The sequence below is a fragment of the Carassius auratus genome, chromosome 21 (assembly GCF_003368295.1).
Source record: "Carassius auratus strain Wakin chromosome 21, ASM336829v1, whole genome shotgun sequence".
Taxonomy (NCBI): Eukaryota; Metazoa; Chordata; class Actinopteri; order Cypriniformes; family Cyprinidae; genus Carassius; species Carassius auratus.
The window spans coordinates 10,513,615-10,529,866 of NC_039263.1; the positions used below are offsets into that span (position 1 = coordinate 10,513,615).

At 40.0% G+C, this 16,252-nt stretch overlaps 1 protein-coding gene and 2 non-coding genes across 4 annotated transcripts in view; 1 reads left to right on the plus strand and 2 right to left on the minus strand.

The window, feature by feature from the left end:
- Nucleotides 1–10,205, minus strand: part of LOC113038435 (beta-galactoside alpha-2,6-sialyltransferase 1) — a 33,327-nt gene extending 23,122 nt beyond the window's left edge. The window contains exon 1 of one of the 2 annotated variants that reach the window (XM_026195835.1): nucleotides 10,081–10,205. Coding sequence is in view for 1 of the 2 variants with exons in the window: in XM_026195834.1 (XP_026051619.1) it covers nucleotides 3,089–3,100 (12 nt within the window). In the remaining variant the exon portion in view is untranslated. Of the gene's footprint in view, nucleotides 1–3,088; nucleotides 3,453–10,080 lie in introns of those variants that run through there. The other variant, XM_026195834.1, reaches the window with a different exon arrangement.
- Nucleotides 3,798–3,870, plus strand: trnav-uac (transfer RNA valine (anticodon UAC)). The gene has a single exon. It is a non-coding gene; the product is annotated as a tRNA-Val (tRNA).
- A 316-nt stretch (nucleotides 10,206–10,521) lies between the features above and the next one.
- trnaa-cgc (transfer RNA alanine (anticodon CGC)) lies at nucleotides 10,522–10,593 on the minus strand. Its single transcript has one exon. It is a non-coding gene; the product is annotated as a tRNA-Ala (tRNA).
- Between the last annotated feature and the right edge of the window lie 5,659 nt (nucleotides 10,594–16,252).

Sequence of the window (16,252 nt, forward strand, 5' to 3'; positions counted from 1 at the left end):
AAGCATGTTCAATAAACAAGAGAATTTCTGATTATAGTGGACTTCTTTTGATGTGATGTTTTAATATGTTAAACTGTTGGGTTAAATATGTAAACTGCTGTTATAAATAACTTCAGTTGCCCTACATATAAGCTAACCGAGTTCAGTAATGCAGCTCAGCTTGAAATATCTAGATTCTCTTGCAGCCAAAACCTTAAAGGGATCATACAAATTAGTTTAATAAATGGTGGTAGTTTCAGTGGGGTTGGCCTAAAAAATAACATTTAAAGAATATTATCATCTGAATAAGTATTTCCTGAATAAAGGGAATATTTAATAATTTTGACAGTAACCAAATGGTATATAAACATGATGTATGAAGGCTTATCAATTAATACCTGGGATATTCGGCTCAATGCAAAAAGGGTAGTCCACGGCATTCAATGTAGTATTTAAAATGTAAGTCTATGAAATCATGGCTTTCAACCTTAAAAAATTAAAGCCACTACAAAACATTAAGCAGCTTTCATTAGTCTTACAAGGAGAAGCTAATTAATATCATGTGACAGTATCACATGACATGATGCCATCACCTGACAAAAACACCATGGCCGTGTTCAGCCTGACAAAAATGGTATATTTATTAACGTTTATTACACGGAAACGGTGGTGTTGAACACCCTGTTCTGATGACGTAAGAGTTGCAACTGAGAAAGCCATTCTTTGTGTTCTTTTTGAAAAATTTTCGGAGCCTGATGAAATCAGTATAAATATGTGTTTGATACTGCAACATACGCTCGATGTTACAGCCACTGCCTTTGCTGTCCAGAATAAAAGAGAACATCCCAATCGAGTGAAGGGATTTGTGGAAACTGTGGTTCCTAATTATTGTGATACAACATTTGCCTCGCATTTTCAGATGAAGGATAATTCACTTCTTACCTCAGAGACTGTGTTATGATCTATATTGTGAGTATATAGGCTTATCATTATGACTGGTTACTGTTGTTGTGCTATGTTATTGTAAAATTTACTATTATATAATCAGTGGAGAATGTAAAAGTTTATTAAAGTGACACCCCGTAATACAATAGTAACATATATAAATATGTATAGTATTTTTTATGTTGCATTAATCAGTATTTAGCACACCTTCCTAAGTAAAGGACTAGAAGACATTGCAATTTCTAAATGATATTTAAACAGATTAAAGTTTCAGATCTATTGTGCTCTTATTATTTTAGCTATTTTGCCTTTAATGTAAATAAACGTGCAAAAAAAATATACTTGGTCTTGTAAATTTATTTTGATGTTAATTACATTGTGTCTCTTTAATACCGTGTGGTTTATATACTGTACATGTTGCTGCTGATTTCCAGGAAACATCTCGTTCAAACCGGAAGCTGTAGCAAAGTCAAGAAAAGGTTACATTTATAATTAAATTATAAAATTGATAATATCTAAAATATATTTACTTTTTTTTTTTTTATAGTTTCGACACTACAAGTGATACTTGAGGCACACTTAATGAAACCATTTAATCTTTAAATCTTTAGACCAAGTCTGCTAAACCACAAGCACATGACAAGCTTTAAACTTTTTTGCAAAACTGAACATTCTCTACATCTCGACTACTAACAACACCTCTTTCAGAAAGTCAACTTTATTTGAAAATTGCTTTATAAAATATAGACTGTATCAAATTCTGCTTTAAAACAGCTCTAACCAGTAGTCATTATACAGCTCAAGTCAGTTCAGTGTTGATTCAGTTTGGTTGCATAACTGTAAAATTCATCAGTTTGTAAAACTATATTTGTACGTATTGTATATTCAGTTTACATGTGCAAATGCACGTAAGTGTGACTGCTGTGAGAAACTCCTGTGCTCCACTGCACTCTGAACAATCAAAAACACACAGGAGTGTTTTACATTTTTCACATCTGTGTGTAGTTTGGCGTGTATGTGGCTAATTATTATGTTTGTGTCTGGAGTTTTGAGAAATGGAGCCATAGTTTAAAAAACTAAGTATTTTCAAAAATCAGTAATATGTTATTCTGTCTTTTAATTCAACTGAACTTGATGATCAAGCAATAAATCCTTGGGTACATTTATGGATAACTATAGATAGAGAAACAAGTTTGCAATTTCTGAAACGGGTATTAAAATATAATTATTTCTTGAAAACATGAAACAATCAATGATTAGTTAACCTTTAGATGCATCTGAAGAATGGAGGCAGATGACTGAACTGTTGCATCAAAAAGCATCATTTTACATCGATAAGAGATACTATAAACACAGTATTTACTCTGGTGGAGAATGTCAAGTTATTTTAATATACCCTTCATCTGAAAAGATCAACTATAGATCCAATCATGTGATGTGAGAACATACATTCATACATATATACACTTATAATATTGATTGTTGTAAGATATATATATATATATATATATATATATATATATATATATATATATATATATATATATATATATATATATATATATGCTATAGATTGTTGTAGGATATTTAATCTAAAATATACTGTCATAAGCTTAATAGGCAAGAGTTTGCATACTAAAATAATTGTACATGGATTTACAAAAGAATGATTAGTTAATATATTTAACGTTACCGTTTTTATTCAAGAAATGATCTAAACTGTTAGATTTAGTTCGTGTTGTTCGCATTGTATCGTGTCCTTAATCAAATATATAATAATTGGACAACATGCATGCAAAGCTATGGTTACAAACAAACTCTATAAATAATAGTTAATGATACTTTATAAGTTTGGATGTTCATGTAATAAAAAAAAATCAGGCCTGATTACTGCAACCGCATTCTGTTCAAATTACACGAAGAACAGTCCTAAATATAGAATAGAAAAGAAAAGAGGAAAAGGTGGGGGGTGCGGGGGCGTAAGGAAAAGGGAACTGAGTAATGTGCGTGTAGGTTAATATATTTATTTTATGCATGCACCGAACGCCTAAAGAGTCAAGATCATTAAGCGCTAATTTTATTTTTGATAACGAATCCCCAAAAGGTCCAAATGCATTGAGAAAAGATGCTGCGCGGATGAGACAAATATAAAAATCATGCCTACCTTGTATCCCATATTTTTCTGACGCTTTTTTCTTGGTTAGTTCAGTCAGTTTCTTTCAGTGCCCGATATTGGCTTTTTAGATATTTTATGCATAACGTTTCAAATAAGCTATATTGTAACCTATACTAAAAATATATAATGTATATATAATGCCTTAGTATAATAACCTAAAATCCCGATTTTTCCCTTTCGAAGAGATGAACTACGACTTGAAATCTGTATATAGATGATCATATCGCGATGATGCATGCTGACAAACCGCCATGTTTATATAAGTTACTGCATAATAATATGGACAGACAAAGCTGGTGCGGTGATCTTTCAGTCTGGTGTCTCTAGCGGAAGAATGCTGTCTGTGTGGTTGCATTTTATGCGACTGCGGATCTGCAATGATTTTTTTTTTACTGCAGCTCAGTTTCTGCTGATGTTGTTTGTGCTTCTGACTTTGAACAGATGCGCACGTAGCATTGTGTGGTAAAATGAATTAATTAAATGCAAAAGAAACCAACAACGCGCTTAGTGCCTTTAATATGAAAGTACCCTTTCTTCGACTTAATTTCGTGCGGTTAGGCACAATGTAGCATTGTTAATCGTTTTGTTAAACTATGTAGTAGTAAACGATTTATAGAAAATATCAGAGTAGATGTTGTCTGTGACGTTTGACGAAATGATCTTTCATTTTCAGCGTTCTTCAAGAACGACGCAGAAGGGTTCCATAGTGTAGCGGTTATCACGTCTGCTTTACACGCAGAAGGTCCTGGGTTCGAGCCCCAGTGGAACCATGATTTTTAAACAGGTGTGGTGCTACTCTTTTTTTTTTATATGTTATGGAATGCATAAATAGCTTTACTTGCAGAATAGTTTCTTTATTCTACTATTCTGCATTCCATGATGGTGTTAGAGCCATTAATGACTGTTTTAGTTATTTTAACTACAAAAAAGGCTTCATGTTGCAAAGTGGCAGCTGCTAGCTCGAGGATTTGAATGTCTTATTTTTGGATGTTTGGAAGTTATAGGATCACCGTTGGTTGAAAATAATATGTAAAATGAAAACCTATTGTAGTTTCAGTTGAAGTTAGTGTTCAAAGAGGGTAAAATTGTAAGTTAGTGTTTAAATTAAAATATTATTATAGGGTATGATTTTATTATAGTCTCCAGTGGAAACTACCTGTTAAAGGGGTCATATGACATTGGTAAAAGGAACATTATTTTGTGTATATCGGTGCAATGCTATGTGTTTATGCGGTTTAAGATTAAAAAACACATTATTTTCCACATAATGTACAATATTGTTTCTCCTCTCAGCCCTGCCTTTCTGAAACGTGTCGATTTTTACAAAGCCAATCGTTCTGAAAAGCGACGTGGCTCTGATTGGCCAGCTGTCCATTGTGTTGTTATTGGCTGAATTACCTCAAGCGTGTAACGGAGATGTTATGCTGTGTTCACACCAAACGCGAATAGAGTGGTGCTTTTTGTGCATTTAAGTGTTTGAGGCAAATTAGCATCTACCGCCCGAGTTGAAAAATTGTAACTTTGGCAGCAATTCGCGCTGCGTTAACCAATCAGGAGCCTGCAAGGAGCCACTCATTCAACATGGAGGAACGACTGATGCTGTCAGTGAGCAGTCATCCGGAGCTATATGACACAATTATCACACACAATTATCTCACATATAATTTAATATTTCAGGAATAAAAAGGACCTCATTTGGAAGAGTGTGTTGTAAATACAAAAAAAAGTGGAAAAGGCCCGAATGCTCGATCAACATCAGCCATCTTGCAAACAGACAACCACCCAGTGTTGCCAGATTGGAAATGTCCAAGTATCGTACCAGTTCAAAATGATCATATCTGGAACAAAATTATTGTACACGAGTCAAAAGAGTTATTTATCTATTCTAAACCAACAACATTTTGACACGACCTGCAAATTACCACAATAGATAACAAGGCGTATTGTTGGACGGAAGCAGTGAGACAAAATACTATCCCATTATTTTCAGTGACTTTCTGCATCGCGGTGCATATTAAAACATATTAAAATGATTTTTAACACTTGCTTTGTCGCGTCCAGTGAAGAAGGAATTTAGTTGTTGCTGCGTTGTGCAGTTAACTCCACATCTGAGCCGCTGTCATTGGAATCCTGCATGTTGCCAGATGTTGAAGGGGTTCTTGCTGTCATGGACCGCAACATAGTGCTCGTTGGCTTTAAAGCAGGGCACTCTCCTGCATTCTTAACACACCCTGAGGTGCACATGAACGCATTTAGAGTGTCTGTAATGAGCCGATTTCGTGTATGAGTAAAGAAGGCCTATGACTGCAACTACCCTCATTTAAACTTTAATAGAATTCTGAAATTATTGTACATTATGGGATTTTTTTCATTATTGATCGTACATCGTACAGAGGTAAAAAATATCGTACAAATACGATAATTATTGTACATCTGGCAACACTTCAACCGCCTAGCACTTGCCCCTCCCACAAGAAGTGGATTTCGCCTCGGATGCCCGTCAATTTCACTTCAAACTTTTGCTTTCTACTCACATCTATTTCCCTCTAGACGTGCAAATGCATTCAAAATGTTCAAGCAGCAAACTAGAAGCAGTAGATGCAAATTTGACGCTCTATTCACATTTAAAAAAATAAATCATGGAAGGAGTCATTGTCCCATTTCATAAAGACTTATTTCACTACTGGAGTCTCCTGAATGAACGCTTCTTGTGTGAGGGGCAAGTGCTAGTGGTTGTCTGTTTGCAAGATGGCTGATGTTGATCGAGCACTCTGGTCTTTTCCACTTTTTCCCACACAAGTCCTCTGAATAAACGCATTATCTTGTTAGCGAAAAAATGCTGTAGGCTATTTTAGGGGGAAAATAATTGTAAAAAACAGCGGGAAGGCCGCGGGTCGATAAACATGTATGTGATTCAAAAGTTAAATGTATATTTACAACACACTCTTCCAAGCGAGGTCCTTTTTATTCCTGAAATATGAACTTGTGTGTGATACTTGTGTCATAAAGCTCCGGTTGACTGCTCAATGACAACATCCGTCGTTCCTCCATGTTGAATGAGTGACTCCTGAGCAGGCTCCTGATTGGTTAATTGACACCAAAGTTCAAATTTTTCAACTGGGGGGGCAGACGCGAATTCTGCCCGCCTCTATTATCATATAATATGATAATAGAGATATATAGGCTCAAACATAAAAACATATTTTTTAAATGTATTAAAAAAAGAATTGATGTAAGATATGATATTAGAAATACAGTGTAGCTGAAGCCACAAGTCTTCCAAACCTTCATTAGAAATTTCATAATCGAATCTGTAAAACTGAATTTTATGAAATATTTTCTAAGGCCATGTCATGTGCAGTGTTCTTTTAAACGGCGTTAGGTAACGACGTTTTTTTTTTCAGTAACGGGGTAATCTAACTAATTACTTTTCCCGTCGTTACAACGCCGTTGACATTACTGGACGTTAAATGCGGTGCGTTACTATGAATTGATTTAATAAACTATGTAATCCGAACGCACCCCTGGCTCACACAGCGAGTGAGGAGGTGGGTTAATTGATAACGAGATAAGCGATTATGATTGGCTAAGGCAGAGTCATGTGTTTCATGGTAGCCAATCAGAGCCAGTGTTTTTACACACATGCCGGCACACGCGCCTGCAGTGCCAAACACACACGCACACACACACACAAACGCACGCAACAGCTAACAGAGATTCGCAACAGCAGCATAAATGGCGAGTCAGGAGCAATCTGATGAAAATTGATTGTGGTCAAAGGCAAGAACGTGCATGTAATGTGTAGCCTACATGTAATGTGTGACACACGCATATATAAAAGGCTAGTGGCCAAAAACACTTTTCTTACAAAGATAATACTTGAAGTGCAGGATAAAACTCTTGCTGTCTGTTGACGTGCAATAAATATTGAAAGTTATGTATGAACACCTGTCTGTTCTACTCATTTCAACTGACTTGTGAAAACTGCAAAAAAAAAAATACAAATTCTTTGGCAATTTTTTTATTTATTTACAGTAACGCAAATACCCTGGTAACGAGTTACTTTTATTATAGAGTATTTCAGTTACTAACTCAGTTACTTTTTGGAACAAGTAGTGAGTAATTATAACTAATTACTTTTTTAAAGTAACGTACCCAACAGTGGTCATGTGTGCTTTTAGAGAAGGCTAATCTGATTGATTTATGGCACTTGTTAGCTCTGTAAGATCTCACATGTAAACACTCCTGTGTGCTTTGTCTGTGTTTTTTTGTCTCTTAAAACTCCGCGTTTCATGGTTCTATTGTTCTCACCAAACGAGTCTTTCACACCTCCGCAAGGTATGACACATCCGCATTATTCTTTTATCATTATTCTTTAGCGATCACGGGTGGAATTTGGTCGTTTACTATTGTAAAAATATGCTATTTATAGCCTTTTTTATCGCTGCACAAGTTAGCATTTACGATTTTACTTTTTTTTTTTTTTTTATAAAAATGCCCCAGATCTCAATAAAATCTCCTACAAAGCTTTTCTATCGTAATCGTGAGTTTATTATTCGGATATTTCGTGTGTACAGAGGTGTTTCAGTGTTGTTGTGAGCAGATATGAACCAGGAAGTTTTCACGAACCATGTGACACGATCTGACGCTGTCTGGTTTTTGGACTGTCAGATTGACAAGCCGAAGGTCCAATCAGAGACTGTCTGGGTCACAGCTCGAGTGCACGGTAGCGATGGGCAATACCACATTTTTTCCATGCGATATGATACTGATACTTTTTGTTAAAATTTTAACGATACCGATACCAATATCGATACTGTGTATCGAAAGTGTATGTGATTTTTCAAAATAATCTTAATTTTTTATATATATATATATAAAATTTACAGTTACCATGGCTACAAGATCCATGATTTGTGGTGTTATTGTAAAAAACCATGAGTAATTTTTGTAAGGGAACCTGAAAAAAAAAAAGACACCTAAATGAACACATTACAATTGTTTTATGACTGCAAGTCTTTCTTCTCAAATGCTATTGAGCTTCAAATTTGTGTTTGAGCCCATGTGAGCCCTTTACCCAGGCATAGATGTCCATCCATCAATTATGAACATTCAGCCGCAAACATTTGGTGCGAGCGAACAGGAGCACGGATGAGAGGATGGTGCAGATGTTTTTTTGTTTTTGTTTTTTTGAGCAACTGGGATGGTGCCCCCTCTGGGATTTGGTTCCCCACACAGACTGCATATTCTGCGTATAGGGACCGGCGGTACTGCTGTCATGTTTCACGCAAATTGCGACCGTGCATGCCGTGTTGTGATGGTGAATGGTACATTGCACTGTGCCGCAGACCGATCTGTGTTAATGTCATACCACCACGTCAGCGAGACCTTTTCTTTTTATATCATACACACACCGTCCCAATTGGCCTGCACATACTGCTTAAAACATTTAATTATAAAGAAATTATAAATATAATTAAGTATCCTTACTTTGCAGAAAATATCGATACCAAAATAGAAGCTTCTGAGTATCGATATATCGATACTGCAGCATCGATGTGCACATCCCTACTAGTTCATGGAAGCAAACACACAGAGAGAGCGCTGGGAGAGGTTATTTATCATCAGATCGCGTAAATCAGTGGAAAATGAATAGAAATGACGATTCTGTCTGAAGAAATATGAAGTAAACATCAGTAAATATATCCATATATCTCCGCAGATATGCATCTTTGGTTCAGTGAGTCTATGTCAAAACAAATAAACCGTTGCTGACGTGACTGAATATGAATGAGTGGTGAATTTCTATTCAAAATGTGGAATAATACGGATTTATTATTTTGCACTCCTGACATAAATTACAAAATATGTGTCACTGTTTTAACAAAAAAAATTGGTCAAATATCGAAGCTAGAGTCTTTAAACTTTCAATTGATGCACAGTTGGTCCAGATCAAGTAAGAGAGTGATGTTTAACGTGCTGTGAAAATGAAACAATAATAAACTGGGGCCGTCGGCGCTGCTTGCACGTAAAGGAAGCATCTGTAACACATAAATAATAATGTGTGGTTGAAAAGATTGTTGCTCTTTCTGGATCAGCAGCAGACTGAATGATGCATTAATGGGCAGTGACAAACCGTGCTTCTCACACTCCACTGACGCTGTCATAGTAGACATAACTGAATCGTTGTCATTCAGGAATAAGATCGTGTCGGTGTTTGAATTGAGATCGCGATCTTAAAGTGATTTAATCGATAAGCTGTAGGCTATGTAAACACTGCAACATGTTTTGCAAGGATATCCTCAGGTTCTGATGATCTGAAGTCTCTGTGCATTAAGAGCTGCCTTTATATGAGAGGAAAATGCTTAACGTGTAAATAAACCAGTTGCATTCATATCTTGAGCTTATATGCATATCTGCACATAGTATACGCTTTGAAAAACACACAGCAACGTGTCTTTTTTTCAGTCAGTGGGTTTAATCAGTGACATTAACAGATGTCTTCTCAGCGACTTCCTTCCCTTGGTGTTTTTACACAGGCGAAAAACTTTATTGCATTGTCCAGTTTTCTCTCAGATAGATGATCTGAGTCAATATTGCAATTCTCGATTGAATGACATACACTGGTGACATTTTTTACAAATCTATTTTAAACTGGACAGGCAGCGCTATTCTGCAAGTGTAGCGGATAAAGAAAGATGTTTCCAATAACTCAAGTAGCGTTTCATCCACTGATCTAGACAGAAAGACAGAAAGAAAGAAAGATAGATAGATAGATAGATAGATCGATAGATAGATAGATAGATAGATAGATAGATAGATAGATAGATAGATAGATAGATAGATAGATAGATAGATAGATAGATAGATAGATAGATAGATAGATAGATCGATCGATCGATCGATCAGAGGTTACATCACATTCTGATTTTTGTTACCACACTTAATAGAAACAGACACCAGCACTGTAGTCTACTCACCCAGGAAACAGTCCCTGTCCTCAGTAAAATGCGCTGCACACATCTGAATATTTAGGTTGAACTTTTCTTGAACAGTGTTGTAAATGCTTAACTTAACCACTGATTCATTGTGTCCTTTTTTGTAAGGCCAAGGAAATAAGTTTCACTTTCACAATGAAACACACATCTCCGCAACATGGCAGTGGAGGCAGATGTGAAAAGTTATGCCTTCTTTCTTTGCGTGAACATATCTCCCTACACTTTGATGTAGACATGTCGGGCGTTTTAGGAGGGCGCGGACGAGTATTCACTTTTATTAAGAATATCTCTTTGGATTTGAGACTTTAGTCTTTGTAACTTTACAGATTTGTTATGCACCAAGAGCTTGTGACACTCCAAAGAGAATTTTATTTTTAATCGCATCATATGACTTCTTTGATTCATTTATTGTCGGAAAAAAAGTGGAGATGCCGGGGATTGAACCCGGGACCTCATACATGCGAAGCATGCGCTCTACCACTGAGCTACATCCCCACGTGACTTCTGAACTCGGAATTATATATAAAAACATACTATGTAGAGTAGCAAAAATGATTTTTTTTTTTACCGGGAAAACTGTTAAACGAAAACCTTTTACCGTTAGATAACTTAAAGTTCCCTATCATAGGTCACTTCGATGCTGCGGTGACGTCACCACGTATGGGAACACCTCCGGTGTGACGAATGTCTGAAGCCCTATACCATCCCGCCAATCCTATTGGCCAAATGGCGCATAGCACCACCCTACGCATGCGCACGCATGATATACCTGGGTGCAGCGCGCCATTTCGCTCAGATTTCATTCCTTCAGGAATAGCGAATCATCTGTGCCCTATCATCTCGTGTTCTCCAGCGATTTTCTTCGAGCAGTGTTAACTCCTCTTTCGCGGACGCGATGAGTCAACGAAAGGTAAGAGCCGTATATGGGTTTATCACAGGGAGGCACTCATGAGAGATTCGTTTGCAGCCTCTCTCATGTTCTCTCTGTGATAGCCTACGGCTATGGTAAAATAAGAAAAGTATCCGCGCTCTGGAGTCTATTTCTTCAGTCGCCTCGCGTCTAACCCCCACCGTTCGCTTCTGCGGTCGCCGAGGCCCCGCACGAGGTGTTGGTTAGGGGCGATATGTGCGGCTTGACTATGAGTACAGTGATGCACTGGAGTTTTCCACTTGCTCGCTCTCCCCTACTCGAGCGCGTTAATCAGAGCAGTTTTGCTTTTATACTATGTTGTCTAACCGCAGCTTCTACTCAGAGTAGGCTCTGACCTGCATAAGCGGTTCTCTCCCTCCGAGCGGACAGGAGAAACGCGCTTCCCCTTCCTCAGTGTGCTATTATGTGGCTATCCGCGCGGTGGATAAATTACCCTTCTCACGGACCTCCACCAAAAGGTTTCGAGGTCCTGGAAGCAGCCTTATCAGCGCATATCACGAACGGCGCGGGTTTTTTGCCACGATTAAGTGACATGGCGGACTGCTATTATATAGCGATGCCGTTTGACTACCTCTCTAGCCGAACGGATCGCGCCAAACTCCGCCGCGACCTAGTCTCGTCTAGACGTATCGAGTCGTGTCTATTTCGGCAAATTTTATTCTCTTATTACGGTTCTTTACGAGAAGCCTCTCGTTCTTTCCCCACACTCTAACATTGACCGTCTCGCAGCACAAGCACTTCGAGCGTCACTGAACTGAGCTGTTATTTGAGCGCCCCTCAGACACTGCACAATTCAGTCTTCAGAGTTTGAGGGACGGCACAAGAGACTGGCGAATTTGGCCAGTTTATGACGGCTCACACAGCTGCCGCGTTCTCGCTAGCGGCGTGGCCTAATGTTATCTTGTTGGATTAAATCCTGCCGTGGACACGCTTCAGGATTATACACAACGAAACGCGGCGAGTTTGACGCTTGCGCTTTCCTTCTATGTTTGCCAGGGTCTGTGCCCTCCACTAGAGAGTGCTGTTGGACTGCTAATGCACATCCAACCCTCTCACTGCAGTCCCCACGCTCTAACATTGACTGTCTCGCAGCAAAGCCACCTCGAGCATCATTGGATTGAGCTATCATTTGAGCGCCCCCTCAGACACTCTGCACAATCCAGCCTTCAGAGTTTGAGGGACGGCACAAAAGGCTGGCAGAGATGGCCAGTTTATGACTGCTCATACAGCCGCCACGTTCTCGCAATGGCGACGTGGCCCGATTTTTATCTTGGTGAATTAAATCCTGCCGTGGATACGCTTCAGGATTATACACAACGAAACGCAGCAAGTTTACGCATGCGCTTTACTTCATGTTCGCCAGGGACTGTGCCCTCCACTATAGAGTGCTGTTGGACCGCTAATGCGCATCCAACACTCTCACTGCAGTCCCTACGCTCTAACATTGACTGTCTCGCAGCAAACAGCGCTTCGAGCAGCATTGGATCGGGCTGTGACGCCAGGCGTAAATAATAAATAATAATCCCTCAGACACTGCGCAATCCAGCTTTCAGATCTTGAGGGGCGATTCAAGGGTCTTACACAGACGACCCGTTTATGAAGGCTCGCACAGCCGCCGTTTTAGTTAGCGGCAGAGCCTGATGTTCAATTCGTTGGTCTAATTCCTGCCGTGGACACGTTCAGGATTATACACAACGGGACGCAATAGCTCTTATGCATACACTTCCCCTGTGCACGAATGCCGCAGGCTTTTCCATGCACGGACATTATGTGTATGACAGCGTTGCAGAAAGCGGAAATTTGAGACTGCTAGTATCGTTTTGGGTCACGTGGAACGCTTGCCCGGCATTTCTCAATGGGTGTTAAGCACAATTGTCACGGATACACCAATTCGTTTTTTAGAGGCCCGCCTCTTTCCGCTGAATTCTTTCCACGGTGGTAGACTGATGGTAATAGCAGTGTTGTGACAGGAGATGTCAACTCTGCTGAGCAAAGGGGCTATAGAAGTCGTAGACCCCGTACTTCTCAATGCATGGATGTAGCTCTGGCCCCGTTGCGGCTCCAGGGCGTCCGTCTGTTAACCACTTGGACGATTGGCAGCGGCATTCCCCGTAATTTGTCTGGGGTTACTTCACATGCGCCCTTTTCAGTGGAAAAGTGGGCGGAAAGACGAAATATTTCACCCCGTTGTCTTCCGCATCCGACGATTTCGGTGACACGGAGTTGTGTGATGTCATTAAAGCTATGGATGCCAACCGAGTTTCTCCTACCGGGGTTCGGCTGGGGATTTGAGCTTTCCCAGAGACCGTCACGACGGATGCGTCTTTGACCGGTTGGGGAGCTGTTTGTCAAGGGCTACCAGCCCATGGAGTGTGGACAGCTGCACAACGCAGTTGGTATATAAACCGGTTGGAATTACTGGCAGTTTTCTGGCTCTCCAGTAATTCGCGAAACTGCTGATCGGCCGTTTTGTGCTGCTCAGATCAGACAACACAGCGTTTGTCTCATACCTGAATCATTAGGAAGGATTACGCTCTCGCCCCCTGTGCAGGCTGGCGAGACATGTTCTTCTCTGGTCTCAGAGAAAATTTCTGTTGATCCGAGTTGTTCATGTCCCCGGACGTTTGAACTTCGGAGCAGATATGCTATCCAGACAGGCTCTGGAACAGGGAGAATGGAGATTACACCTCCAGACGGTGAATCTTTTATGGCGGATATTCGGCAAGCGAAAGTGGATTTATTCGCGTCAAACATGACTACGCATTGCCCGCTATGGTTCTCCCTATGCCCCCCATCTCCCTTGGGCGTGGATGCATTAGCTCACAGCTGGCCCAGGACCAGTCTGTATGCTTTTCCTCCGATTCGTTTGATCCCAGCGGTATTATGCAGAATACGGCGGGACAGAGTGGAACAGCTGCTGCTGGTGGCTCCGAGATGGCACACGCAGCCGTGGTTTGCGGATCTGATCAGTCTGCTAGCGGGCTCTCCTTGGAGATTCCCCTCAGACAGGATTTATTATCACAAGCACAGGGGCTGATTTGGCACCCGAGGCCGGATCTGTGGAAACTGTGGGCGTGGCCACTGAGCGGAGTGCATTAGTATGTCCCGGTCTTTCTGTTGAAACTACTGAGACTATATTGAATTCTAGAGCAGCTTCACTCAAAAAAATGTACTTTCACCTTTGCTAATTTTACTTAATCCGTTCATGTTAGGATTAATTAAAAAAATTATTTAACAATGTGAACTTGATTTAATCTAGTTCATTCAACAAAAAAGTGTGTATTGTCAGCTTTACTTAACAATTATTTGTTCAGCCAACATAACATTTTTGCGTAAAGGTAACATATTAGTGAAACCAACACAGACTTGCATCTCATTGGCTGAGGATTTCTGCAGTGTATTATGGGTAATTGTTATTCTGTCACCCTCTTGGAGAAGTGTAGCACCATTAGATAGGTAGATGAGTAATACAATTTATAGCAATTAAGATGTGCTAATAAGTTTTAGAACAAAACAAAGAAACAAACAGTTTGAAATGTTGCTTTGTAATTTAAGTATGTTTGGGATATGCTTTATAAGCTGTAATTATAGAAAGGTTTGAATGAAAAGTAACATTAATCAACTGCTCCTGAGCTGGTGGCATTCCTAAAATGGCATTATTCAAATTTTATGTCATCATTATTTAACATTTTCAGGTACAATTAACTCATTTGTTGTTTGTTGACTCTATTAAGGTTTGTTAAGTTTACTTAAACTTATTTTGTAAAATGAACTTAATTATTAAAAACATTGTCCAAAAAATTGCAGATTAGTTGGGCTGACACTATTAAATTAAGCTTTGCCCAACCATAGTAAATAAGTTGAATCAACCTTAATAAATTAAGTTGACCCAACGTAAGTACATTAATTGGAGTAACAGAGTTGCATAATGCTGAAATAAAGCAAATTAATCATGTGGAAATCCTTTCCATGATTTTTTTATGTTCGTTCAAAGAGTTATTTTTTTGAGTGTTCTACGAGACGCTTATATGCTTTCAAGTGGAGACTGATTACAGCCTGGTGTGGCAATCGTATGTGGATCCAGTTTACTGCCCAGTGGCTTCAGTGCTGGAGTTCCTCCAGGATTGTTTTTCGGATGGCGTAACACCAGCCACTTTTAAGGTTTAAGTGGCAGCCATTTCAGCTTACCACGAATACATAGGCGGTGCCTCTATGAGGCGTCATCCACTAGTTTCTCGTTTCGTACAGCGTGCGCGACGGCTGAGGCCTTTCCGCCCTGTGCGAGTTCCTTCATGGGGTTTATCCATTGTGTTGCTAGGTTTATCAGGGCATCCGTTTGAGCCCTTGGAGACCGTATCGGATAAATTCTTGACACTGAAGACACTTCTTCTCATGGCTTTATCCCTCAAGAGAGTTGGGGATTTACAGGCTCTTTCTGTTTCACCCTCATGCATGGAATTTGCACCGGGCTCTGTGAAGGTGCTGCTGCGGCCCAGGCCTAACTATGTTCCTAAGGTCGCATCTAACCTCTTTCGCTTTCAGCAAGTGTTCTTGGAAGCTTTTTCACCTGCTGAGGCTGGATCAGAAGATCTAAGTCTTTGCCCTGTGAGAGCTTTAAAGACTTATGTGGATCGTACAGCCCCTTGGCGTGAATCTGACCAGCTGTTTGTCTGTCTTGGACATAAAAGTAAGGGCCATGCGGTTCCAAAACAGCGCATGTCCCATTGGCTGGTGGAGGCAATTTCTTTGGCCTATGAGGCGCGCGGACTCGCTTCGCCCTTAGGAAATAAGGCTCATTCCACTTGAGCTGTGGCTTCTTCTCAAGCTTTTCTCAGTGGATCTTCTATGGATGATATCTGTGCTGCGGCAGGATGGTCCTCATCGAGCACTTTTATCAAGTCCTACAGTCTGGATGTGAGGATGGCTCCTGGCTCCCGGGTTCTCTCCGCTTGAGCAGATGCTTCCTCGGATCTCAGTTATCAGGTACGTCAGGCGTTTTGGTATATCGTTCCCATACGTGGTGACGTCACCGCAGCATCGAAGTGACCTATGATAGGGAACATCTCGGTTACGTATGTAACCTTGGTTCCCTGAATAGGGAACGAGATGCTGCGGTTCTGGCCGTTCCGTACCTTGATAACTTCTTCATCTTCAGTCATGAAATCTGAGCGAAATGGCGCGCTGCACCCAGGTATATCATGCGTGCGCATGCGTAGGGTGGTG